We start from the raw sequence: 19653 nt of genomic DNA on the forward strand, positions 1-19653 counted from the left end.
TAAATGAGCAGCCATGCTGCAAGGTTCAGAGTTTGGAGCTGAGTATGCAGAATTTGATTGTTCTGCTGAGACAGTAGATGAGGTATTTGAGGCACGTACCAAGGAGGGAGTTGAGACATATTCCTTAGAATTGGGTACCAGTGCTGGCGAGGCCAGTCCGGAGCAATTAGGGTCATTTTTGTTTTTTCCTGTATGACCTTTAGTAAGACCTTAGAGAGAAGAGGCAGAGGGGGAAAGGCATAGACTGACAGGTTTTTCCAACTGAAGGATAGGGCATCCACTTTCCATGCTTGTCTGTGATAAGTCCTTGTGCAGAATTTGTCCAGTTGATAATTTTGGGGAGAGGCAAATAGATCTATGTCTGGGCTCCCCCATTTCTGTGTTAACATGCTGAAGAGTTGTAGATCCAGTTTCCATTCGTGAGGGTATATAAGATTTCTGCTTAGTTCGTCTGCCAGAGTATTTTGTTTTCCTGGCAGGAATTGAGCTTGAAGATGTATTTGGTAAGTCAAAGCTGTGTTCCACAATGCCACGGCTAGTCTGCAAAGGGGGTAGGGATGTGTACCCCACTGCTTGTTTATGTACCACATAACCATGGTGTTGTCCGTCTTTAACAGTAGTTGTCCTGGATGAAGTAAGTCCTTGAAGGCTGTCAGAGCATTCTGAACAGCTAGCATCTCTTTCTGGTTGATATGCAGATGCATTTGTTTTGGGCTCCATTTGCCCTGAATGCATCTCCCCGCCAGGTGGGCCCCCACAAGCATAATCTGATGTGTCTGTAGTTAGGGTTTGGGTGGCAGGGGGTAGAGTGAATGACCGTCCCTTGTTTTGGTGACATGTCTCTGCCCACCAAAGAAACTTCTGTTGTAGACAGGGAATGAGAGGAATTATTGTTTCCAGACTGTGACAATGTTGACTCCATAAACATTTTAGGTACCATTGAAGTTTCCTCATATGCAGTCTAGCATATGGAATTAGTAGAATGTAGGATGCCATGAACCTCAAAGACTACAGAATTTGCCTTGCAGATAACTGGGTTTTTGTTGCCATTTGTTTGAAGTATGTTGTCAGTTGCCTTTGTTTGTCTGGCGTAAGGTAAGCCATCTGGGCAGTTGTATTCAAGCTTGCACCCAGGAATGTAATTATCTGAGAGGTTACCAGTTGTGATTTCTTTTCGTTCATTGTATACCCTAGGCATGCTAGAAGCCTTTTTACAAACGCCAGATGTTGAAGAAGAGTGTCCTTGTCCTCTGCTTGAATGAGACAGTCGTTCAGATAAGGATAAATTTGAATGCTTCTTTGTCTGCAGAATGCAATTACTGGTGCCAGGCACTTTGTAAAGACCCTGGGTGCAGTAGATAAGCCAAAGGGCAGTGCAGAGAATAGGTAAGGCAAAAACCCTGCCTTGAAGCGAAGGTATCTTCTGTACGATTCCCTTATTGGGATATGCAGGTATGCCTCTTTTAAGTCTAGAGTCACTAACCAAGTGTTTCTGCCCAGTGTAGGCAGTAGCTGTTGTAAAGTCAAAATTTTGAATTTTGGAATGTCCAGGAATGTGTTCAAAATCAATAAAGTTCAGTATTGGGCATCAGGCATTGTCATTTCTGGGTACCAGGAAAAGTCTTGAATAAAAACCTTGTCCTTTTTCCTTTTCTGGTACTGGTTGAATAGCCCTCATATCCATGAGGGACGTAACTTGTTTCTGAGCCTCTTTCCCATTGATTTTGTGGCAAATCTGGCCAACCATTTGGAATTGGCAAAATATGGAAATGAAATCTGTACCCCCGGGATACTATGTTTAATACCCACTTGTCCTGGGTAATTAACTACCAATTTTGAGCATGAAGTGCTAATTTTCCCCCAAGGGGGCTGCCAAAAGATAAGTGCTTGATGAAGGTACAGGGAAGTCATTGAGACTGCTTACTGTAGGGTTGTGCTTTGGTTCCTCAAGATTTGGAGGTGGAGGCACCACATTGCTTTGACCTGTAAGAACCCTGTGATTGGTATCTAGAGCCTTTTGAGCACCTGGATTTGCCTTGAGATGTTCTGTTGGACCCAGGAAAGGACCAGTTTTTAGTAGGCCAGTGCCTACTGAACCTGGGTGGCTGCACTTGTAAGAAATCTTTTACAGTTTGCATAGATTTAGCTTTGTCTTCCATTTTCTTTAAAACCTCTTCTGCCTTATTACCAAACAGAGTATCATGCTGTAAAGGGGCATCCAACAATTTATCTTTAACATGATCAGGCAGATTTTGCTCCTTGAGCCAGGCATGCCTTCTAATCACAGATCCAGTAACTGCGGCCCTGCAAGAGGTCTCAAAGGAATCAAAACCACATTGCAAAGTATGCTTTCCAACCTGTTCTGCTGAATGCAATAATTCCTGTAATTCCTTATTTTCCACACAATCAGAAATCAACATCATTTTCTGTTTCAATAAGCCCATAACATGCTGTTGATATTTAAGCATATGAAACTGGCAGTTTAAGGCCCTAATTGCCAAAGTTGCAGACATATAAACCTTCTTTCCCCATCTATCCAGCGCCCTGGGGGGGGGGGGGTAGAGGCCTTTACACCTTTGGGACCCTGTGAGATAGTCTCAGGATCAGCAGCAGGATTTTTGAATAGAAATTTGTGGGAGTCAGGAACCTTGTAATATCTGTCTGGCTTACTAGGAGCCGGAGGTAGGGAATCAGTAGCCATGCTTGATTCCGAAAACACATCAACAATGTCTAATACAGGAGGTATTGCCAAAGGCCTATGCTGAGGAAGAAGAAGGAAATCCTTAAGCTTCTTTTTTGATTCAGAGAAATCCTGACTCTCCCAGTGAAAATGTTCACTTAAAGTATGCAAGGTTTCTCCAAAAGAATAATTCTCAGGAGGAGATGCAGATGGGATGGATTCTTCTGCATTAGAATCCTCATAGGGTGGAATAGAAAATTCCTGATCAGAAGATCAGAAGAATCAGAAGAAATGGAAACCTGATCTGAAGATTCATAATCAGTGCCTTGCCTAGGCCTCTTAGCTGGGGGGGGGTTGGGAACCTCTGATCAAGGTAATTAAGTCCTCAGCCATTTTGATCATCTGTTTTTTAGGCATAGAGCCCTGAGCACATGGCTCATGCGTCTTTTTTAGACACAGAAGATGTTTTTGATCTTGTTTTTGAGGCTGGCGTCAGTTTAATATAAAAATGTTGAGGATCTGAAAGCACCCTCAGAAGCTGGTGACTGCTCAGCAGCTCCGGACCCATCCATGGGAGAGACATCCGCGGGTTCAATACTCTGAGAATCTCGCAGCATACCGGACTCCGCATGGGTCTCAGTAGAGGCCTGCGACTCAAAAGTAGCGGGTATCAGGGGCTGCAAAAGCGCCTGAGTACCGGCGAACCAGCGACTGGCTTAGGAGAAGTTTCGTCAGTTTTGGACCTCGACGGTCTGTCTCTGTCTTTGCGTTTTTTGTGAACTCCGGTAGTCGGATTGCTAACCGACGACATTTCAGGGTAATTAAATCTGGATCTAAAATATTTAGAAGCAAAAATATACTGACACTTAATAGTGAGTTGGTTAAATCTAGCACAAAACCGACAGCAAGGCACGTTATGATATGGGCCTAGGCAAGGAATAAAGTACAAATGAAAATCCTTATGAGGTATTTGCTTCCCACAAGTAATGCAACTGTTAACATTTACTGACAATCGGTATGGAGCAAGAAAAAGTTTCCCCAACGGGGTACTTAGCTTTAGTTGAAGACTTTGGTTCTGAAACTCGAATGCGAAAATTTCAGGAGTCGGCCGACCGGCACTTGCGAACTGCTTCTGCTTCGGGCACAGCCTGGCAAGAAAGACTGAATAAAATGGCGTTGGCTGCATGTTTAATACCCCTGACGACCTGACGCCATGGAAGAGGAGACAGCAACCGATGCAGGACCCAAGACTTTGTTAATCAGGCCGTCAGAGGGCAACTTGCCAGCAGATTAACCAAATGTAATGACTGCAACAGTGAAACGCAAAGAACATCAACCACAAAAGTACAACCAAGGCTTCATATCAACCATCATAAACGTACTGAAGGAAAAGACGCACAGGTTCACTGCCTCTACGTCACTGCAAAAACTGTTCTTAGCAGAAGTGTTAGCCACTCATCTGATCTTAAAGTTTTGCTGAAGAGAATTAGAAGTTATGAACTTGGCATAACTTGACATCTGTGTTGTCCATGTTTATTCTTCCTCATGAATGGGTCTAGGATCCAATCCTCAAATCTGACTAGGCCACATACATAAGACTTTAGATCCAATTCGCAAGCTCCTCCCTCTACCCATAAGGCTCTTGGTCTCCAACTCCTCACATCAAGTTTCCTGTCTAATTCCTCACCTACTATAGTGAGAGGACAGATATGAGAAAAAAGTGTGTGGCTCAAACCAGATACTTAAAGGTTCCAATGTCATCAGACAGATGTTTCAAGGCGTGACAGGGCCAGGGGATGACAGGGAGGGAAGGTGAGGAAGAATGAAAATGGACAACAGAGATGCCAAGTTATGCTAAGTACATAACTTCTAAATCTGACGTTGTCCTTTTCATTCTTTCAAACAAATGGGTCAGAGTCCCCAGCTACGTGACTCTCGGGAGGCCTTAGGAAGGACAAGCCAGAGCACTGTCGAACCAAAGGAAGCTCTGCTTCTGGAAACTATATCTAATTTGTAATGAGTAACAAAGGTCTGAGTCTTGGATCAAGTGTCTGCAGTGCAGATATCACCAAGGGAAGTTCTTGAGGAAAAGGCAGACGGAGTAGATCTAGTGGAATAAGCTCTAGGATGATGAGGCAATTCCAAACCTTTTTTTTTTCGAATAAATCAACAAAATACTATCAGTAATCCATTTGGCCAGAGTAATTTTGGAAACTGCCTGACAAAGTGGTTAGGGGAAAAGGATACAATCATGATCCGAGTTCCTGTACTGCTTTGTTCTGTGAAGACAAAATGTAGTCTGTGAACATCAAGATGAAGCATACATTTGCCCTTCTTAGTAAAATTTGAAAGAAAACTGGTAATTGTATGGACTGGTTAATGTTAGTCTCTGTAGGCACTTGAGGCAGAAAGAAAGGTTTGGTCTGTAGGGACACCCTATCCTTATGGAAAATAATGTAAGGAGGATTAGCTGGTAAGACCTAGAGCTCAGAGATTCATTTAGCTGAAGTGATAGCTATGAAAAAATATAATTTTCCATGAAAGAAACTTCATATCGCATTTGCCCACTGGTTCAAAGGGTTTCCAAGTTACTTCTTGAAGGACCATCATCAGATTCCAAAGAGGACAGGGATCCTTTATTGGAGGTCTTAGAAGGAAACCTCCCTTCATGAAAGCTTTACATTACTTGGGAGATGCCAGAGAGCATGTTTTGTTTCCTGTGTGGAGGTGGAAATGGCTGCCAATTGAAGTTTGATAGTAGAAAAGCTAGCCCCTTCCTTAAAAAAAGAGTAGTGAAAAAAAGAATGGCTTTAGTAGGAATTGAAAATGGGGGTTAATATTCTGCTTGGAAGCCCATACAGACAATCTTTTCCATTTTCTTTTGTTGACTTTCTTGGTGAAGGCTTTTCTGGGAGGCCAAGATAATGTCACGAACTGGGGAAGAAAGCCTGGACCATCTATTATAGGAAGTGGAAAAAAGACATGCGGTCAGCTTGAGGGCATGGAGACTGGAATGTTGAATTCCCAATGGATGAGACAAAAGATCCTGAGTGGGTTCCACTATCTACGGAGGATATTTCAAGTGAGACCAGAGGAAGGGGAACCATACCTGTCGAGGCTAGAAGGGGGCAATGAGGACGACTGAGCACTTCAGCCTATTTGCTTTCTGTAGGAACTTCGGAATGTGAGGAAAAAGGGATCCCCTGGAGGGGTGATTAGAGCGAAGCACTTGCTGCACTTGTTGAGGGGTGACACAAATAGGTCGCAGCAAGGTTGGTCCCAGCGGCTGTATATCATATTCGCTACTGTTTGAGGAACCACTTGAGAGGAATCAGAATGGACCTGCTAAGTATGTCTGCCAGCGGGTTGGTTTTCCCTGGTATGTGCGTTGCAATAACAAAGCAGTCTGAAGAGATCACCCATTCTCAGACCCTCATGGCCTCTCTGCACAACAGGTAGAAACATGTTCTCCATGTCTGTTGATGTACCAGACTACTGACATGTTGTTTGCGTGGATTGCAAAAGTCCCTAGAGGGAGAATGTCCTTAAAGGCTTGCACCATTAAGACTGGTCCCATCTCTAGCATACTGATATGCAACTTGGTCTCCAAGGGGGAACCACGTGCCTTGGACCATCGGTCCCATTAAATGCCCCCCACACACACACACACAGTTGGGAAGTGTCAGTGGTCAAAGTGGCGATTGGGGGAGGAAGGGAGAACAACCTGCCCAGAAAAAAGTAGTCTGACCAGATCCACAGCGGACATGAGGTTTACAGACTGGAGTGAGTTTTTTGGAAAATGACAGAGGCTGGTAAAGAACAGACCACTGTACTACCAATGTCCATTGAAGGATTTGTATAAAGAATCTTGCTAGAGAAACTAGAAGAACAGCAACTGACATGGACCCAAGAACATGAATCTCTAGTTTTACTGGAGGGGACTGATGAGACAGTATGGCCCATACCTGATTTCTCAATGATATGATGCAAGAAAGAGGTAATGATGCCACTTGAGTCATAGTATTTAGTTGCATTCCTATAAATTCCAGATTCTGCACAAGAGATATGTTCGATTTGGCATGGTTTATTGAGATGCCCAAGGATTTGGATATCTGAAGCAAGTAATCCCTGGCTTGTAGAAGTACATGCTTAGTTGGGGCAGTGAGGAACCAATAGTCGAGATAGGGAAACACCTGGTATCCTTTGAGACTCACGTGAGCTGCCACGACTGCCATGCATTTGGCGAACACCCTGGGGGCTGTGGTGAGTCCAAAGGGTAGTGATCTGAAGTAGTAGTTAGTGGCTCCCAGCCAAAAGTGCAGATGTCTCCTGACCCGCCTGTCTATTTTGATGTGATAGTACACATCCTGGAGATATACAGACCACATCCAATGGACTGAACCATAACCATTTGGAACTTTAACTTCTTTACGCACTAACTTCTTAGATCCAAAAATTGGTCTGGTCTCAGGTCTTCTGTTTTCTTTGGCACTAAAAAAAAGGTGAGTGGGAGTAAGTTCCAAATCCTGTTTGGGTGGGACCTCCTGGATGACTTTTTTGTAGCAGCTTTTGAATTTCTTGAGCTGTGTGTTCCCTCTGACTGGATGGAATGGTGGGGAGTTTCTGTCTTTGGACAGGATTTCGAAGGGAAAAGGGTATGTAGTAACATCTGGATATGATTCTTAAAACCCATGAATTTCTTGTGATATTTGTCCTGGCATCCAGGTGCAAGAAAAAAATGATCCCCAACTGTCTGGAGAGGTGGACAGTTGGGCACCGCTTCAGGACTGCTGATGAGGCTTCTCAAAGAAAGAGTCTCTGAAGCCCTGGCTTTGCAGGCTCCCTCTGCCACTGGGGCAATGTCTGCCATTGAAACCTCCTCCTCTGCCTCTGGAGGAAGTGTCCCCACTAGAGTGCTGAAAAAGATCCTGAGATTTCCAGAACTACATTTTCTTACCACCTTGCTGGTTCCTACAAAATGTATGTTGAGGGGTAGAAAATTTAATTCCAATGACAGAGTCATTCTCTCCTGTTCACTGTGGGTGAGCGGATTTTTCACTGACAGCACGAACAAAGAGGAGCCATCAAAGGGGGCATTTACAAATGACGCCTTGAAGGGTTACATAAAGACGCACAGCCTCATTCAAGTAAGTCTCCTCATGGCTATGCCTTTACTGGCAGGTCATGAAGCACTCTCCGTTGTATGGGAGATCAACCTCATTTATTGGAAATGGACGAAAGAGTTGCCAGTTGAGGGGCGACCTTCTTGAGGTTCTCCATAGACATGGGACTCGAGACAGAGAGAGCTTGAATGCTCCTTGATCAAATCTCTCTGCAAAAGAATGAAATGTGCCAAGTAGTTCAATAACCTCACTGCAAATGTAGCTGAGGCGTACACATGCTTTGCAAATGTGCCCATTGCTCTGGACTCCCTGTTTGGTGGATGGACAGAGGAGCTTTGTTCCACTAGATCCTTCTTAGTGGCTGCTGCCAAAACTATGGCATCAACTGGGATTCCCTTGCTCCAGTGAGGTCTATGGGAAGGGGGAACTAAGAACTTATCTGGGTGCTTGGGGATGGGCTTGACAGTGTCTGGTTCCTTCCAAGCCCCATGGGAATCCAGGTCAATAAGTTCATCCAACAGGGACATAGATAGGCCAGGCCCAGAAGCCTCCAAGAATACGGATTCCTCGGGAAAAAAGAGCTTGGAAAGATCAGCCACCCTTCTGTTTGAGGACTTCCAGGATGCCCCCAAAGGAGACATCAGGGGCGAAGGGTGGGACCAGAGATTTAAGAGGATGGTTCTTTACGCAAAGAGAAAGCCCTTTCTACTACTTGAAAGGCTGACGTACCAGGGGAAATCTGTCTTCTCCTCCTTGGAGCCGAGGTAGACAATGATGGAGGGTCGAGGCCAGTCCCTGGTCCGAACCCTGCAGAGAGAATCAGACTTGAGTTGTCCAGAGCCGAGGCACCGATCGAAAGGATGGGTCTGACAAAGTAGGAGCCAAACCCAACCTCTCAGACCTAGCACTGACCTCTTGGATCAGAGACCCGCCCTATTCCAAAGGTATTGTAGCAGAAGTGGTCAGGGACACCATCTGAGTCAAGGAAGGAAACTTTCTCGGATCCAACTCCAAACCTCTCAGGGATCTTGGATATAGGGGACTCTGAAACCACAGGCCGGATCGGAGAAGGAGACACTACTGCTTGGGGCAGGTGTACTCATGGATCCAAGGGATGATGAAGTTGGCAGGCTCGCCCATCTGGATCTGAGCCCTGAGGAACCTCAGCACCATCCTGTGCACATCTCCCTCTGTCAAACAACTTGAAGATTTGGATGATGCTGTGGAAACCTGCCTAGAGTGCTTCCTGAGCATTTGAAATAATTGAGAAGGCAGAGCCAGAGACACAGGTTTTACTAAAAATTCCGGAGTATGGCCTCTACTCGTCAGATCCCAAGGTTTAGGATCCAAGAAAGAGGTGGATGAAGGGAGCAGCTGGCAGTAGGGGCTGAGCCTGTTGGATCAGAGGACTGTTGTGAATCTGAGGGTGGCCCAACAGACCTTGGATCCAAAAAGGTCGTTTCCAAGACCTTTCATAACTTTTCTGACAGTTCAAAGAAAGCTCTTGGAGAGGTGGAAAGGTGCCTTTTCCTCACCTCCAAGACAACTCAAGTTGGTTTTCAGGGGGGTTGAGCCCCAGCAATAACTAATACTTTCAGGATCAGTTTATTTCGACAGAAAGAGAGTGCCCTAGGATTAAAACTGGCACAAACAGCGCATGGAGAGCCCAGATGGGCAGTTCCTAGACAGTATACACACTTCTTGTGGGCATCAGAATTAGGAATCTTATACCCACAAGAAGTGCACTTCTTAAAATCCATAGGTTTCTCTGACATGGTAGGCAGCAATTAAACAGAAAACTGTAAAGACATAAAAGGGTTTTAATGACAAGTTTATGAAAAGTAGAAAGTTAAACGGGTATACAGGAATTACTTTTTTTTGCTATATAGGAGGAAATAGATGCATCGAAATACAGAAATATAGGAATCTAGGGAGAAAACCCCTGTAAAAATAGAACAGCAGCAAAGTACCACAAGTGGTACAAGAGAAAGTAAAGAAATAGTAAGGAACGGAAAGTGGAATAAAAGTCCTAATGGCTGCGTACAGCCGAGGGAGGAAAGTCGGTACTAACTTTAACGGTAATTAGAAGAAATACAGCACTAGAAATAATATAAAAATAGTATCAAAAAAGGTACTCTTATGGTTGCAATTGGACTGTCTTGCTGTTATGGCAGCAAACAAGATCTGATGAATTGGAGACAGAGCAGCACATTACGGGTAGAGGGAGAAGACTGAAAATTGGATTCAAATTCTTGTATATATGGCTGAGTTGGATCCGAAGACTGGATCCTAGACCTATTAGTGAGGAAGAATGAAAAGGATAACATCAGATAAGTATTGTTTCAGATTAAATGCAGGGGAATCATAGCTTTAATAAGAAATATAAGTGTCCCCTGGCATTAGAATAAAGCACAAATTAAAGCTGGCCTTCCAGTTACGTAAAATTAATTTCTGATATACCAGAATAAAGGGACACAACCTTCAGGAAATTAGATATTCTTACATCCACCTAGAGTAGTACCAGTACTTGAGTTAGTGACTATTCTTTTAGAACAATCAAGTTTAATGTTCTGTACCTTGCAAAAGTGCCCTGCAAACAGCAAATGCTTAGTAAGTACACAACACAATTTGGTTGTTGCACTTGTTTTACAGCCACTCCAATTTTATTTCACTTTGATGTTCGTGGCACCATTGGACTAAGTAAAACAAAGAAATAATAACCATCAAAATGTAGAGCAGACAACTCTGCCACCTTAACCGTATTTGCTGTTGTGGAGGTGACCCTGCCTGTGAAGCAAATATCCAAGCAATAATAAATCAGGTGGGTTAGTAAGTGTAGTACATGCACTTATGAGTGCTGAAATTAGACTACAAGCATGAAGCCACAGTGGTCCAGTGAAAACACAAGTGGTTATTTACCATACAGCCAACACTACACAACTGGTTACCTCTATTTTACCCAGGCAAAGCCAGTTTTAGTACATTCTTTCCAACTTATGCATATGTAGGTTTATATGACTTTACTGCTTTATTTCTTTTGGATATCTTTTTATTTTGTTTGGTTCCTTAACATTTTAAAGTTGACAGAGTGACTGAACCAAAGTTATCATGGTTTCTGGAGGCCATATCCAATTTGTAATGTAAAATAAAGGTATGAGGAGAAGCCCATGTGGCTGCTGCACAAATGGAATCTATTGACAGCCTGTCCTGAAAAGCTACAGATGTGGCTAATGCCCTAGTTGAATGAGCTCTAGGTCTTGAAGGCAGTTTTTGATGTCTGATTTCATAGATGAAGGTAATTATAGAGGTAAGCCATCTTGAAAGGGACACTTTAGTAACTGGAAGGCCCAATTTCCCTTCCGCATAAGACAGGAAAAGTTGATCAGAATTCCTGAACTGTTTAGTCCTGTCTAAATAATATCTAAGTTGGCGGTGAACATCTAGAAAATGTAACTTTTGTTCTGACCTGTTGGAATAATCAGGGAAGAAGACGGGGAGATCAATCGTCTGGTTTAGGTTTGCCTCAGAGGAAACCTTAGGCAAGAAGGACGGATTAGTCCGGAGGGACACCCTGTCTTTATGGAAAACTAAGTAAGGAGGACGACTGCAAAGAGCATGAAGTTCAGATACCCTTCTAGCTGAAGTTATGGCTACTAGAAAAAGTGTTTTCCATGAGAGCAACTTAAGAGGGCATGAAGCCGCTGGTTCGAAGGGGGGGAGAATTAAGGATGCTGGGACCAAATTCAAGTCCCATTGAGGTGGGGGATCTTTGATTGGGGGCTTGAGCAGAAAAACACCTCTTAAAAAGGCTTTGCAGAGCTTATGGGACATGATGCTGGAGCCTGAGACACCTACATGAAAGTTAGATATAGCAGCTAGTTGTACTCTAATGGTAGATGAGGAAGAGCCTAAATGAAAGAGCTCTGCCAGAAAGTCTAGGATAGACTGGATAGGTGCAGTGAAGGGGTCTATATTTTTTGATGCTGCCCCGAAGGAAAAACGTTTCCACTTACTATTATAAATCTTCATGGTAGAAGACTTGTGAGAGGCTATCAGGATGTTATGGACCGAATGAGAGATTAAGGGAAGCCTGGCTAGGGTAGGAATCAGAGAAACCACGCTGTGAGGTTGAGAGATTGAAGGGAGTGGTGCAGCTGGCCCGACTGGTGGGTCAAAAGATCTGGCACCGGGTTCAGATGCCAAGGCTGCTCCAACAGGTAATGATGGAGGAACGGAAACCATATTTGTCGAGGCCAGTAAGGGGCAATGAGGATCATGGTAACTCTCAAGGCGATAGCTTTCTGAATTAATTGAGATATCAGTGAAAAGGGGGTGAAAGCATACATTAGTCCCCGGGGCCAATTGTGGACTAGAGCGTCTCTGGTGGGATGGCCTGGTAACGGAAAGAGAGTGAAGAAGTCATGACACTTGCTGTTTTGGGGAGTAGCAAAAAGATCGCAGCAAGGCTGGCCCCATCTTTGAAAAACTTCTTCCAGCACTGATTTCTTTACAGACCACTCGTGAGGCATGAGAATGGCCCTGCTCAACTTGTCCGTAATCACGCTGGACTTCCCGGAAATGTGAGTTGCTATCAGAAAACGCTGAGAAGAAATCGCCCACTGCCAAAGTCTGAGTGCCTCTCGACATAAGGGGTAGGACTTGGTTCCGCCCTGTTTGTTGATGTACCACACTACGGACATGTTGTCCGTCTGAATTGCAATAGTCCCTGTGGGAAGAGAGTCCTGAAGGGCTTGCAACACTAAAAGCACTGCTCTCATCTCTAAGACATTTATGTGCAAGTGGCACTCGAAAGGTTGCCACGTGCCCTGGACTGTCCTGCCCTGATAATGCCCCCCCACCCGATCAGGGAGGCGTCCGTTGTCACCGTGGCGATAGAGGGGGAGGAGAATGAAGGGTCTGCCCTGGAGAACTTGAGGTGATGTGATCCACCAAGACAGGTGATTCTTGCATGATTGAGTTAGTAGGATGATGTGAGACATCGGGAGCTGTTGGAAGGACCATTGAGTAAACAGCATCCACTGGAGGATCCGCATGTGAAAACGAGCTAAGGGGAGAAGTGTAATAGTAGCTGCCATGAGTCCTAATACCTTCAAGACTACCCTGGCTTTGACCTTGTTGCATTGAAGTAGAAGGTAAACTTGTTTGCGGATATCTAACACTCTTTGCTCTGTAAGTCTGGCGGAAAGATTGACTGTGTCTAAGGTGGCGCCTATAAAGGTAATAGACTGACAAGGCAGATTTTTCGAAATTTATTGAAATGTCTAGAGCTTGGCAAGTTTGGATGGTGAAGTCTCTGGATAGAAGCAGTTGATGTCTGGTGGTGGCGGTAAGGAGCCAGACGTCCAAATATGGAAACACCTGGAATCCTTGACGTCTCAAGTGAGCCGCGACCACTGCCATGCATTGGATAAACACTCGGGGGGCTGTAGTGAGACCAAAGGGCAGGGCTCTGAACTGGTAGTGACTGGCTCCCAGCCTGAAGCGGAGAAACCTCCTGGAGCGTCTGTGCATTTTGATATGGTAGTAAGCACCTGAAGGTCTATCGAGCACATCCAATTTTCCTGACCCAAGAAGGGTAGAATGGACTGTAGCGTGACCATCCGGAATTTTGTTTTTTTGATATAATTGTTTAACTCGCTGAGATCCAGTATTGGTCTCCAGTCCCCTGATTTTTTTGGTACCAAAAAGAATTTGGAGTAGATTCCGGATCCTTGCTGGTCTGCTGGGACTGGTTGGATAGCTCTTTTTGACAGCAGCTTTGATATTTCTAATGCTGCTTGTTCCCTTAGACTGGGTGGAACGTCTGGAAGGGATCCTTTGGGTTGGGATGGGATGTGAATAAAGGGAATTTTGTAACCCTCGGATATGATACACTGTACCCATTTGTCTTGAGTGAGGGAAAGCCAGGCTTTTGGGTACAGTGATAATCTTCCCCCGACTGCCTCCGAAGGTGGACAGCCGGGCAGCTCCTCAGGGATGCTGAAAGGGTTTATCAGAGAAAGTTTCTCTGGTAACCTGGTTTTGTGGACCACCTCTGCCCCTAGGGCGGCGTCTATTGTTATTCCCCCCTCTGCCTCTAGAGGGGAATCGACCTTGTGCGTCAGATGAGACTCCCTGTGGTTTGCGGAACCACATTTTTCCTCCCTTCTGACCTTTTGGATGAGGTCTAGAAGGGGTAGAAAAATGGACTCCCATGGCAGAGAGAGTCTTACCTTCCTGCTCGCACCTAGTCAATGTATCCTTCACCTGAGGTCCAAACAATGTTGAGCCATCAAAGGGGGAATTGGTGAAGGATGCCTTGAAAGGGTCCGCAAAATTGCAAAGCCGGATCCAGGCGTGACGTCGTAAAGCTACACCTGTGCCTGCGGCCCTACTCGCCCCATCAGCCGCATATGAGATAAGCCGCATGGAGGAGTTGACAATCGAATTCAGGGTTGCCAACTGGGAGTTCATTTTGTCTTGGAACCCCTCAGCTGTTGGATCTTGCATGGCCTCATCCATATCCTTAAGCAAATCTCTCTGGAGACGGGTGAAGTGACACAAGTAGTTCAGCGACCGCATTGAAAAGGTCGCTGATGAAAACATCCGCTTACCGTACCTGTCCATGGTCCTAGACTCCTTATTAGGAGGATGGACAGGTACCGAAGGATCGGCTAACTCCTTCTTAGTGGCTGCGGCCACCACCATGGCATCAACAGAGACACCTTTAGATAGAAACTCTTTCTCTTTAGGGGCAGTAATACATTTTAACGGCCTCCTTGGGGTAGGTTCCACTGAATCAGGGGCCATCCAAGCCTTCCTTGCCACCATTTCCATAAGGGGGTCAAAGGGAGGGGACGCCCAGGAGGTGGAAGGGCAAGAGCCAAACGCCTCAAGGTAAACTGACTCGTCCTCTGAAGGGTTAAGGGCGGGCCAGTTCCCCCTCTGTTTCAGGATTTCAAGGATGTCAGCAAAAGAGACATCCTCAGAGGGGGACCGAGGGGAACCTTCAGATTCCTCCAAGTCGTTGTCAGAGGTGATAGACTCAGGGGAGTCAATGTGCTTCCTCTTGCACTGTTTCTTCCGAGGGGGTTCTCCTACCGGATCAGGAGAGGCTTCGGAAGAGGAGGATATTCCCAATGGGGAAACCTGAGGAGCTGGCTCTCTATGGTCTGTTACAAGGGGGTGGGTAGAAACTACCGTAGGCACTGAAGAGGGAGGAGCTGACGGAGCCGACTGTGGGGTAGACACTGGGTCTAGCACGGTCCACATGACCTCGAAGGTGCCCCTATCAGCCAAGGCTGGAGGTCCCCGCTCCGAGGAGACAAGGAACCCCCCCCCCGGCACAGACAGGGACGGCTCTGAGGCCGATGTCGGAGCCGAACTCACCAGCGCCGACGCCCCGAGAGGGAGAATGGGGTTGGACAAGGGTCAGATGCCACTCGCCCCCTCGAAGCCGACGAGGGAAGCCTCGCGCCGACATCCCTCCAAGGAGGAAATCGGGGCAGGCGCTGGAGCCGAAGGGGAAGGCATCGGCTCCGAAGCACCGACAGCCACGGCTCCGATGAGCCCCGGCTCCGAACTCAAAGGAGTCGGAGGAGGAATAAAATCAGGGATGGGAATAGCCGCTGACTGTTGAGTAGGGCTATGCAGCATTTGGGCGAGTGCCTCGGACTTGAGAAGTCTACTCACCACCCTTTGTAAGCCATGGTCAGACAGCCTGGAGGACCGAGAGGAATGAGACCTATGGCTCCGCTCCGACAGAAGAGGGGATCCTGGAGCAGAGTGGATGGAGCCGATGGAAGGGGACCTAGACCTCTTCTTTGAAGGTGGCTCCGATAAGCCTATCGGAGCCAACTGAGTCTTGACAACCTCGGCTCCGGCCGTAGCCGAGGTAATGGTATGAGACTTCGAAACCGGCTCCAGCCGGAGCCGATGTCGAAGCAGCTTTAATGCTTCCAGGAGACGGCTCTGAAGCCGGAGCTGACGGCCTGGAAGTCTTAGAAGGCTTCCCCGACGCAGACTGGGTCAGGGGGCCTTCAGGCTTTAACAAGCCTCGAAGTATTAGCTTGTTTTTGCGTTCCTGCAAGACTCTAGGGCTGAATGCATGGCAAACAGCACATGAGTCCTGCAGGTGCAAAGGTCCCAGGCAATAGACACAAGACCATTTTCTGACAGCACGAATCACACTTCTTGAAGCCTGAGACCTTGGAGTCTTTAGACATCCTGAAAGGCTGTATGAAAAAAACACAAACACAACACACAGACACACCCTTTAACCAAATAAAAATCCAGTCACACTGAAAGGACAGGGAAAAAGAGGCAGTGGGCCAAAGGACTAAAAGTTAAAAAGGGGATAAAACGGGAATTCTAACACAAGGGGACCCGATTTAAACTAAAGGGATACTCTGTATAAAAACTAAACTAAATAGAAAAAAATAGGGGTAGAATTTGAAGTTTTTAAACAAGAAAACCTACTAACCTGCCAGAGCCGGTAGAAGAAGCACCTCGTCAGCTAAGCGGCAAACGAGATCTGAGTAGTTACCGCCTAGCATTGTGGGATATAGGGGAGCCTCGAGCCGGTGGAATTAGCTCTCGAGCTTTAGTATTGGCCGAGTCGGAGCCGAGGATCGGCTCCGAACCCATCCACCAAGAATGACGGTGAGATTGACAATTTAACATACTGCTATTATAACCATGTCCAATCTTTCTAAAGCTGATCGTCCATCAGATGGGACAGAGTCTACACATCCAGTGACACCCTGCTTTAGTCTATTACATTAAAGTTTTACTAGCCCGGGTTTTCATATGTCTGTGGTCCTGCCATCTTACTAAGTTGTTGATGACATGCACCATTTTCAGATTTAGCTGCTGGTGTAGAGATCTGCTAGGATGCAACACTGCAGCTGCTTCTTTACCATGACACAACAGCATCAATGGATGTACACAGGGCCATGTGGGCATGAACAATAATATTCAACATGACAAGAGTTCTTAAAAGTTGTACATCTAATGTATTAGTGACAAAATTTTGCTATGCATTTTAAAAAGCAGTTTCCAAATACCTGAATTGCTAGCATGTCTTTTTGCGACTCGTGCCAAAGTCACAGATAAAATAATGCCATAAAATGCATTAGGTGACTTTTAGGAAAACATCCACCCAGGCTAATTACTCCACTGATAAGACACCTCTAACAGTTGACCCAGTAGTCAGTGATACCGGAACCTAGGTAGACAGTAATCTGTCCTTTGACTATAATGGTCAAGTTAGCTTTAAAAAAAAAAAAAAAAAAGCCATTCTGTGTCACTCAACTTAAAAGTAAGGGCATGACATCCAGTTCCAAGAAAGTCATAGTACCACTTTATTAGGCCCACTGAGTACAATGCCTTATTTGGCATGGACTTGACCAGAGATGTGCAACAGTTGGAATGATCACAAACGTTCCTTATCACAAGAATCCAGGGTATAAACTCAATGTCCTATACGGATTGCCTTAAAACCCTATCTCTACAGACTCAAACAGGTTACTAAGAAGCAATCTATATTTGGCATACACAGCATCCTCAGATCCAACTTCAATGCACCTTTTGCACATCTGATAACCAAAGAAAGCTGGCAAGACAGAAGCATAAATAAAACTAGTACCCACAAAGAAATGCTTCTGCTATGGTACCCAAAGATGTCACAGAACACTCAAGAGGAAAAAGTAACGAAAATTTTATTACGGTCATTAAGTGCTTTTGTATTTAAAATAAGACTTATTAAGAATAACAAACAGACTTCTAAAACCAGTATTTACATTAAGTTTTTGAAGTGCATTTGTTATTCCGAAAGTGTCTTATTTTAAGACAAAAGCACTTAATGTCTAATAAAATTTTGGTTACTTTTTCCTCTGAGTGTTCTGTGATGTCTTTGGGTACCTTTTGCACATCTGCAAAATGAACAGCATCAGAAACACTAGATCCAAGGATTTAAATTTTGCTTGTGATATAAAATAAGACATGTTGGAGAGACAAATATGTGCTTCAAAGGATCTCCATGCTCTGGAACCGGCTCAGCATCCATATGAAGCAGAGTCCATATCCCTAACCCTATTTAAGTATAACCTTGAACCATGGATGAGAAATCAGAAATTCACCCTAGATCTGGCTCCCACGTCTCTTATAGACAAAGGCAGACAGTAATATCTGAACTAACATTGCCAATTATCATTGCCCCACTTTACTCAGCACTCATCAGGCCAGTCACGAAGTATAATGCCCCCCCCTTTGGCATGTTATCTGTCCAAACACATGCAACTGTAATGCCCACAGAAATACAAGGATTAAAAAATATGTCCTACAAAGGGCCGAATCAAAGCCCTGTCAATTTATTCAGTATTATACAGACTTGCTAAGAAGTGGCCTATATCTGCATAAAAGGCATGCTTTAACCCAATACTGATAGATTCACTGCATATCAGCAAGTCAAATGGCATCTGAAATACCCGGTCTAGGGATTTCAACCTCTTCTGCAACATCAACAGAATGGTTTGGTTGGAGAGGTAAATCTGGCATCGGACAACGATGCACAGAAACAGACTCCCCATCCAGTTAAAACAATGATCATCCATATCCATATTCAAGTGCAACTTGGATCTATGGATGGAAAACAGAAAATTTATGTCAAGAATGTCCCCTGTAATACTTATGGACAGAGGTTGCTCCTAAATGCTTTATTCTATGCAGGGGGATCCTTCAATTTATCTACGGTATGGTCTCAGTTATTTTCTCATTAGGAGTAATATGTAATTATTGTTCATGGGAAAGGTAAGGTCAGTCTCTACCCATATGGGATAGGTTAACTTAGGTCATCTTAGCACTCAATTGCTGTAAAGCACGTTTTCTCTTGAACAGCTGCAAAGAACTGTAGATGCAGAAAAAAGGCTGGCATCTACTCTTCAATCTACCTGGATATTTTAAAATATGGCAGGTAAAAAAAAAAAAAAAATTGGGCAGAATGTTCACTGTATGCATATCCACAAGTATCAAAGTTAAGTACTGCAACAAAAAACCCTACATTTACTGTGTTTAAATTTTAAAGCAACAAACTACATTTAAGTCTGTTACTCAAGAGTCCTAATTTCAGTGCATAACTGGCAAACTGCAGAGAAAGCAAAGGCAAAATGTTGATCAGTTTCTAAGAACTTTTATTGCTCTAGTCCATATACACTACAGATGTGTATGCAATAAAACATTAAACAATACAATCAAGACTGCCCTACATTTCTCTGTAACAAATTCAGACATGAGCCAACAACTTAAAAAAAAGGCATAAACCACAAAAACCTGTGTGTGTTCATGCAACTTCCTCCTGCTGATTATACAAAGCCCTGCCCACATTTATACAGTCTGAAGACAAAAATGGCATACATTATCCCATATTAATGTGTTCCTTCTACATCAGCCAGCACAACCTTATAGTCTTGAAAAAAAATATGTTACAATATATACTCACAGTATGCCTTATAATAAATACAACACTTTCTCATCTCCGTGACCAATAAGGTTACCTGGGAATGAAAATTTTATCATCAAAAACAAAAACTGTAGCAACATATCAGCCGTACTAGAGTTCTACGGATTTCACCTTAGACATCTGGCTAAAATCTGCAAAGCCAGCATTGTTACTGAAGGCACTGCTCCCAAACGGGTCCAAATTTCCAAATGGGTCTGAAAAAAGACATGCAGTAGTCAAGAAACAGCATCATTGCAAAGTTTCTTGTTCACATTTATCCAAACTTTGCTTCTAATTAAACTATATTACTATTCATAAAGATATTCATAACTGTTATAGAAGTTTATTCAGCT

The 19653-nt window shown here is 44.5% G+C and overlaps 1 protein-coding gene across 2 annotated transcripts in view; it reads right to left on the minus strand.

The window, feature by feature from the left end:
• EPS15L1 (epidermal growth factor receptor pathway substrate 15 like 1) overlaps positions 1 to 19653 on the minus strand; it is a 3892050-nt gene that overhangs the window by 1368328 nt on the left and 2504069 nt on the right. For both annotated transcript variants that reach the window (XM_044090736.1, XM_044090735.1), the window contains one exon: positions 19433 to 19515. In XM_044090736.1, the coding sequence (XP_043946671.1) occupies positions 19433 to 19515 (83 nt within the window). The remainder of the gene's footprint in view (positions 1 to 19432; positions 19516 to 19653) is intronic.

The sequence above is a fragment of the Protopterus annectens genome, chromosome 13.part0 (assembly GCF_019279795.1).
Source record: "Protopterus annectens isolate FY-2018-M chromosome 13.part0, PAN1.0, whole genome shotgun sequence".
Classification (NCBI taxonomy): domain Eukaryota; kingdom Metazoa; phylum Chordata; order Ceratodontiformes; family Protopteridae; genus Protopterus; species Protopterus annectens.